Below are 9021 nucleotides of genomic sequence, written 5' to 3'. Positions count from 1 at the left end.
TATTTGCTGTCAACGGTTTATCACTAACATAAAGAGCAACATGACAACAAGTTGCCAACAACACGTCATAAATTTCAGCAAAAATACAATATGTCGAAAACGGACAAATATATATTCAATAACACATCGCTCTGTGAAAAGGGAATTAATTAATTCGACATTTTATTCAAATTAATCTTTGGAGATCTGATTTAGTCCGCCGATCAACTGATTAACTCGATAAAAGTACCGGACCCGGAAAAAATCTTAAGGTGATGGGTAGGATTTGAACTTGAGACCTTCATATTTGCAATCCCTGCACTCAGTCCGCAAGACTACTTGTTCCTAACTAAAATATAATTATTTTTTAATAGTCTACTTATTCTAAAAGATGGTCATTCGTTTTCGACATTTAATGGGCTACAAGATAGAACAAATATATGTCAACAGTTTTTACCATACGACAAAAGTACAGACATCGGTGTCTTGTTTTATTACCGTCATGCTTTTATGTTGCCGAAAACGAATGACAAAGCAAAGAGTTTTCTATGAATAAAAGTCATTTTGTTGACGTAATGAGCAATAGTTGCTCTTCGTTTGCTCTGAATCTGCTGACACAAAATGTTTCAAATTTGCCTTCGTGTTGGCGATTACGTATGACTATGCATCATGTTTGCAGCAAATACACAGCAACTAGTTGAAAACTTCAGCTCAGCATTAAGTTACATGATTTTGCAAAACATGCTTGGCTATCAGGGAATTTATGCTTATTTTCGACAACCATAAGTAGCTAGCGATAAATTGTGGCACATTTTATTTATTTCTGGAAAAGCATTTTGGATTTTATGCAGTAAATACAACACCAGAAAGCTTCTAAAAATGTCGGTTTACAGGTGTCTATAGTCGGTATCCAGTACTCTCTTAAGCGCGGAGCCGAGTTTGCTGTGTTTTCCGTTCAGGCAGCGTTCCGGCGGCGATCACTCGATGAGAATTGTTTTTATGATTTAATAAATTTCAATAAAACTACAACATTTTTATTTATTTGAACCTTCATACTGCCGGTTCCACGGACTGATGCTGCCCAAACGAAAAGTTCACTGTCAATCCCCAGGGATTGACGCTGCCTAAACAAATAATTTACTGTCAGTCCCCCAGGGTCTGACACCGCGCTTAACGTGGTAACAAAGGTCCGCAAATAAGCATGCATTGGGCTTATTACGCGCGTAAGACAGCCTGACGCGCTTTGCGCGCTGACGGTGTTACCTGTAGCAACGTATGGGAGAAACTAATATATAACAGTATATACTATAACATATATATAATAAATGGTGATTGCAGGAAACGTGCCGGGCTCTCTTATGCGCGTGAGACAACCCGATGCATACTTATTCGCGGATCTTTGTTAATTAAGATCTTAGTAATTATTGCGAATCTCGCAAAATAGTATAGGACTTTTCGACTCAGTTTTACCTTTTTGGTAATTTTGCAGATTAGGGGAGCCACCTCCGATTTCAATAATTTTTACATATGTGAAGGTCATTGTCCCGAGTAATAATGTGAAGGTTTTAGGCCGCGGACGTTGTTTGTTAAAAAGTTACAAGGCGAAGAAGTCTACTAAACAATATGCAGTTTCTCGACATCCTATGTATGAATATGTGTTCTGCAGTTGTACATGTACTGCGTTGGTACTGTTGTATAAATAATTAAATAAAACAAACATAAGATTTCGATCCCACGTACATTTCGTTCGCGTTTGAAGCGCGTAGGCAGGGGGGCTGTGCCCCCCTGCACCCCCCCTAAAACCTAACCTAACCTAACTTTCAAAAAGGGCTTTGCTCCTCTCCCTGCTTCCCCCTCGAAAACATAGACTTATATAATAGACGGAACATTTATATGACGAAGTTGAGAACAACATTAAAGGACAGAGATAGTGCTGGAGTAGTTGTCTCTCTCTCTTACAATAAAATGGTGGGGAACCAATTATCTCACAAGTCTATGCTATCACCTTTCACTATCACTTTCTCTCAACTGACTCTCGAACTCTATCTTCGTTGCTCTCGGCCTGCCGCGGCCACTAATCAACTCACTGCTAGAAAAGAAGAGAATTACTCCACGACTATTTCTGTCTCTTAACGAAGCTTCAGCTTCTCTTACACGAATGTTCCGTCTATTATATAAGTCTATGCTCGAAAATCAAGTACCCAGTTTTCACAAGAAGCGAATGTAATCGGAAGTCGTTATCTTTTCCCGAGGGAGGTTAGATTAGGTTAGGTTAGGTTAGGTTTGGGGGATGCAGGGGGCCGCAGCCTCTCTCTGCCTACGCGCTTCAAACGCGAACGAAATGTAAGTGGGACCGAAAAATAAGAATTCATTCATGAAACTTCTTCTCCTCGTAACTTTTTAACCTTTTCGCTCCGGGGATTTTTCCTTTAAAATTGACCTCGCATTTTAGCTGAAAAAGTTAATAATAACCTGCTACCCCCCCCCCTTCAAAGTTAATTTTGAAGGTCAAAGAAGTAACCAGGATTTTTTTCAATTTTTTTCCTATTTAGTGCATTAAATTGACCTTATAAACATCTATTACGTTCGCTTTTCTTGCTGGTCCATATATGGACCAGTCCCGGAGCGAAAAGGTTAACAAACAACGTCCGCGGCCTAAAACTTTCACATTAGTACTCGGGACAATGACCTTCACAACATATGTAAAAATTATTAAAATCGGAGGTGGCTTCCCTAATCTGCAGAATTATCACTTTTTTACCTGTCTACAAGAGATGTTACATCAATTTTGAGACACCCTGTAAATAAATAAGTGCACATGTATAGTTAAATGTACATATATATATACAAACTTTATATTTTCACATGATTTGTATAAAAAGAAATGATATATTTCCAATTTTAAAAGACTTCTAGTATTTTATTTTAACATTAATTTCTTATGTAAATGCAATAATTTTAAACGTTTTCATAACTCCGAGTATAGGTTTTACTATTTATGCTCTAGAAAAGAACAATACAGTCAAATCGCGTTATTGTTTGTTAAGTGAGGTTTATCTGCTTCACATATATAGACACATGTGCACTCAGTATGTTAAGTGCACATAGTGCAGTTAGTATTTCTGTTTAGAGTAAGCACCTGAAAAAGAAAGAGTGAGAGAGGAAAAATGAGAGATGAGATACATTATCTAAAGTTATTCTCTGGTAACTTGTAACCATGCAACATTTTGTTTATTTATAAAAAGAAATGCGTTAAAAACAGTAGAACATCTCTCAGATTTCTGTCTTCTCTGTTCCGTTCCGACCGTTGCCGTGTGAGAATCGTCTTTCTTGTGTCTCTGCCGTTTTTATATTTAATCGTGTCGCGCCGTTAAATGTTTAATAAAGCCTTGTTACAAGAAGACAGTGAATATTCTTATTTAATAACCACAACACTGTTAACACGTTTGTTCAATATACTCGCGTTAGTATTAACAATATCTTTCATCCCTACTATTCTTGAACTTCATCCGCACGCAGGTAATGAAATGCGCCGGATCATGCGCAAGAAACAAGCGCTACAAAACTCGTAATATGATTAGCTGACATATACAGTAAATGGAAGACAGAGAAGTTAACATTATCGAAAAGAAACGTGTTAACAGTACCACNATGTTAACAGTATAGAGATTAACAATAACGCAATTTGGCTGTATTACGATACAACAATCAACTGAAATTTGATTTGAATTGATCTTTCTTTAATTTATTTCCGGTAGCCATCTTGAACCGCCTATTAGGATTATATTCTCACCAGAGAGAAGCCTGAGAGCGGCCATGCCATTGTAGTTTTTTACGACGGTTTCAATCGCTGGTTTTAACCGTATTTCCACAAAAGTGGAACTCAAATGCCGTTCTCCATGAAACTCAAGTCGCAGGTCTCGTGGAACTGATCAATCACGTTGGTCGATTGGCTGATTTGACTCTGCAATTGGTCAATTCCACGAGATCTGTTACTTACGTTTAATGTAGAACGGCCTTTGAGTTCCACTTTTGTGGAAATACGGGTAAAACCAACGGTTGAAACCGTCGTAAAAAACTACAATGGCATGGCGGCTCTCAGGCTTCTCTCTGCTCTCACCATCGCAATGCTTCCTCCAGTCCTCCATGTCATGCAATGTCTTAGCAACGAGAGACAGAGAAACAAACAAGCGCGACGCGACTCAGCTTTTTGCGATCGGGAAATATAAGTAAATAAATAATTTTTTATATTAATCAGTGTGACGATTCTTACAGTAACGTACCGAACAACAAGCTGCCGCGCGCGCCAAAAACTAATAGAGATGGTTAACACAGGCCCACAAAATAACTTTTTCCTGTGCCATGAATGCCAGTATAATATTCCCATGTATTTTTTCCCGCTGAACACGAATCCGCAACCCGTTTACCCCATACACGTCAGGATTTTTTTCTAACCTCAAAAAACATCAAAACGCATGAAAATCATCAAAAACATAACTTTATCAATCGAATCATCCCCAAAACTATCTAACCCCACAACCCAATAACCTCTTAACGCCATTATCCCTCAATTCAATAACTCCATAACCCCTTAACCCTAAGACCCCATGTAGTGGAGAGATCTTGTACGGGAAAACCGAAAAATTCATGTATTTTTTAATAAGCCCATCACTTATACCAGAAACTCACTTATACCCTTGAAAAAGAAAAACTTCATGACAATCTGCTCTTTCAAACTCTTTTGTCCTTGAATGATCTGTGAAGCGGATTACGTTTGCGCTTCTTACCAATGTCAGCACTCTCTCTTTTCAATGTCCAGCAGTAGTCAGCCATGATATGTGCATTCCATGTACCGTGATAACTTTCCATTTCCTTCATATCTTGGTTTCGTGACTTCAGAGAATTGGAAAGTGGATCATTCCACACATCTTATGAAGCAATGTCATCATTTTCAGTGTTCTCTGAAGTAGCAGGATTTTTCATTATGACAATTAAACATGAGTAATGACATTTTTAGTCGTATGATTTACTTAGTATGTATGACAGAGAAATGTCTCAAGCGTTAAAAAGCATCCTTGTAATAAAGTTTTTCTTTTTCAAGGATATAAAGTTCCTGATATAAGTGAGTTATAGGCTTATTGAAAAATACACGAGATTTTTTGGTTTCCCCGTACAAGATCTCTCCACTACATAAAGTTTTAGGGTTAAAGGGTTATGGAGTTATTGAATTGAGGGATTATTGGGTTGTGGGGTTAGATGATTTTGGGGATGATTTGATTGATAAAGTTATGTTTTTGATGGTTTTCATGCGTTTTGATATGTTTTTTGAGGTTAGAAAAAAATCCTGACGTGTATGGGGTAAACGGGTTGCGGATTCGTGTTCAGCTGGAAAAAATACATGGGAATATCATACTGGCATTCATAACGCAGAAAAAAAAGCTTTTTGTGGGCCTGTGTAATATTGTGTTTTCTACAAAAGAAAGAAATGATAGCGCTGGTTGCACAGCCAAAGTAAAGAGAATTACAAGCAGCGCTATCATTTGTCTCTTTCGTAGAAAACACAATAGTATTACCCATCTATTAGGTCTTGGCGCGCGCGGCAGCTTGCTGTTCGGTATGTTACATTATCAATGTTGATTATCAATCAGCTGATCGCGGAGAGCAGTGGCTTCTTACCCCACGAGCGCTGCTCGCTCCCTTGCGTGCCGCCGAATATCGGCTGACCGTAAGATCCGCCGAGTCACGCCGCGCTTGATGTTTACTCCGCCTCTCGTTGCTAAGACATTACATGATATAAGCCATCTTTCTTATACTGACAATCACACACGCATACAGAGTCAAGACCATCGCTTTCCACGCGCTCATTGGACGCGCACATTTATGAATATACATCTTATTAACTATTGCGAATTTTGCAAAATGGCAAATAACTTTTTTATTCAGTTTGACTCAATCTATCTTCATACTTCGGCTGTGTCAAAATTTTTCAGACACTCTNTATAAAATGTAAATCTCAGTTTAACGTTTGCTAATCACTCAATCTACTTACTTGTAATTTTTTCATAAACACGTGCATACATTCTGTGGGTCCACTTATAACATTGCTTTTNCGACTGTTGCGGCATACAATTTCAATATCTGCTGGACATATATTTTTGAGAGTTTCGTAATCGAGATTAACAGTGGCCATGGATCCGCAAGGCACAATGTTTTCGACACATGCCGAAGCAATCAAGTACGCTGATAGAATAGTTTGTTCAATAGTGAGGCACTTATCTGCGTAAGCGCATCCAAGTTCTCCAATAGAATATCCAATCATGTTATCCGGAATAAGTCCCAAAGCCGTTANAAGATCTACTAATCCGATCTGCAAAAGTTACGTAATTATTCTATACATTTCAGCGTATTACATTAGTATAAAGTTATTTTTATTATATATATATACATAGTTTACGTTGTATTTTATATCTTACAATACAAAAAAAAGGCATCATTAACTTCTTTTATAAGTTGACAATATCATAATTTACCTGTATTGCAACGATANAAATCAATGTGTTCAAAGGGCTTTTGTCTATCTTTTCGTCTATTATTGTCATGATGGAAGTTACGCTTATATTATATGGTTTTAAAACATTATCGCATATTTCCATACTATGTGCAAAGATAGAAAATTTTAGTAAATGCTGACCTGCATAGTAAAGTTTAGAACATTATTATTTATATTATAGTAATTAAACAAAGTCCGCAGTTAAACAAAATAGTAATTAAACCGCAAGTAACAAAACCACAGTTACAAATACCTAGATTAAACCATTGTGAACCCACTCCAGAAAATATAAACCAAATAGGTCTTTTAACATTTGTATAAGTCTGAATTTCTTTTATCAAACATTGTTGCATTTTATTGAGTACAATATATCCTCTCCATAAATTATTGTCTATATTANAAGCATAAACGTCATGCAGTAATCGAATATACTCCACGTCTAACGGATAGTTTGCGATCTATAAGCAATTATTCAAACAAATATTTCTCACAGACTTTAATACAAGATATATATGCACACAACTTCTGCTTGATTAAACATAACGTTTTGTGTGTACTTACGTCTTCCAAAAACGAATGCACTGATTCTTCAGTCCTTCCAGATATAGTGACAAGTCTCGGCAAATCATCATTTGGTGTACTATTATTGATCTTTCTTTTAGGGTTCCACTTTAATAGTAAGTGACTATTGGCTCCTCCAAATCCGAACGAGTTTATGGCTATGTAACCGTTTGTAAGACGCGTTGATTCCGTGACAACACGTATAGTTCCATTTCTGAAAGATTCTATGTCCTGTCGTGGTGATGTAAAGTGGATCATTGGCGGAATAAAGCCAGTTTCCATTGCGATTATCGCCTTCAAAAGTGTAAGATATAAAATCTTAAAATTTTTTTGAAGATTGATTTGTTTATTAACGTGATTTAAAGTTACGATTTATTTTATTTTTTCTACTTTTATTACAAAGCTTTTTCTATATATATTATAGATATAAAACATTTTGTTACTTTACCTTGGCGATTTGATTCATACCGCTGGCTGGTTCAGCATGACCAAGACTGGATTTTATAGATCCAATTAACAACGGAGTCTTTCTTTCTTTACAGAAAACATTAAAGAGAGCATTAATTTCTGGCGGATCACCAACTTTCGTGCCAGTACCATGTGCTTCAACGTATTCCACATTAGTTGGCGATATCTCGCACTCTTGATAAAACTCAGTTAATAATTGTGTTTGCATACGTTCCGATGGGTATGTTATTCCTTCTTCTTTGAATCCATCGCTGTTCAGTTTAACATGTTTGCATAAAGCATGAATTCTTTTCGCGTTTTTTGCCTTTTGAAGATATAATACCGATACAGTCTCACTACGAGTATAACCATTTGCGTTTACATCAAACGGTCTGCAATAACCTGTTGATGACAAAACACCTAAAATCAAACATATTACACATGAGAAANCGCATTTTTAGAATATATCCTTTATTTGTATACATATTGTTCTTTTTATATTGTCCTTTTTTTGTATACATATTAAAACAATAAGCGAGTTTATTGATATTACCAAGACGAAAAAATTGCATAGTCGTTGTCGGATGTAGACACAAATTTCCAGAAGCAACAATAGCTTCTTCACATTTACCAGATATGATGTAGTAATAAGCAATTGCTATAGCATGAAGACTAGAGCTACAAGCGCTATCAACTATTTGAGATGGTCCTTTCAGATCCAGCATATAGGAAACTAAATTTGCCATTGCAACTCTANAAGAGCCAACAATATTCATACCACCAATCTAATTATAAAATGTGGTTTAGTAAAGTTATTATTTTCATTATCAAATAAGTATAAATACATGTGTATGAACTGTTATATTAATCAATCACTGTAAATATTTTTTACCTGCAGGTCTCGATACATAAGCATCTCTTGCGACTCAAAAATAGATAGTCCTACGATTGTAGCAATATTTTTTCCTCGTAGTTGCATTGGATTAATCCCTGCGTCAATAATTGCTTCATAAATATGCTCCAATAATCTTCTAAGTGATGGATCAGTTGCATTAGCTTGNATATCACACATATTGAAAAAGTCCGCATCAAATTTGTTTAAATTATTAATCACTCCCATACGTTGTGGTACTTCCGAATGTTCTATAACAGATGATACAATGTCATAGCATAGTGATACAATGTCATAGCATACTGATTTATGTATCTTCATACAGCACAGAAAATATTACAGCTACAATGTTGAAGCAGTGTTGCAACGTTACAAGTTACAATGCATTACGGAAACATTAGAAAAAATATACCTTAAGAGGGTACTAGATACCGACTATAGAGACCTGTAAACCGACTTTCTCCTATGACGTTTGGTGTCGTATTTACTTCATTAAATCTAAAATGCTTCTACAAAAATAAGTAAATTGTGCTAAGGATTGGCGCTTGTTCTTTGGAATGTCAAAATTCAGCATAAATTTTTTCTTATACAG

The 9021-nt window shown here is 36.3% G+C and overlaps 1 protein-coding gene across 1 annotated transcript; it reads right to left on the bottom strand.

Moving 5' to 3' along the window:
- Nucleotides 1-6028: 6028 nt before the first annotated feature.
- LOC109863150 (fatty acid synthase-like) lies at nt 6029-8750 on the bottom strand (the record flags this gene model as incomplete). The annotated part of the gene is made up of 7 exons (XM_020443345.1): nt 8430-8750; nt 8091-8322; nt 7539-7957; nt 7091-7384; nt 6783-6987; nt 6510-6670; nt 6029-6346 (listed from the first exon to the last, which is right to left on the bottom strand). Coding segments are annotated over exons 1-7 (1950 nt in total), but the record flags the coding sequence as incomplete, so codon positions are not given.
- Between the last annotated feature and the right edge of the window lie 271 nt (nt 8751-9021).

The sequence above is a fragment of the Pseudomyrmex gracilis genome, unplaced genomic scaffold (genome assembly GCF_002006095.1).
Source record: "Pseudomyrmex gracilis isolate BER0280 unplaced genomic scaffold, ASM200609v1 scaffold_3365, whole genome shotgun sequence".
Taxonomy (NCBI): domain Eukaryota; kingdom Metazoa; phylum Arthropoda; class Insecta; order Hymenoptera; family Formicidae; genus Pseudomyrmex; species Pseudomyrmex gracilis.
This window is presented reverse-complemented; position numbering and strand designations above follow the sequence as displayed.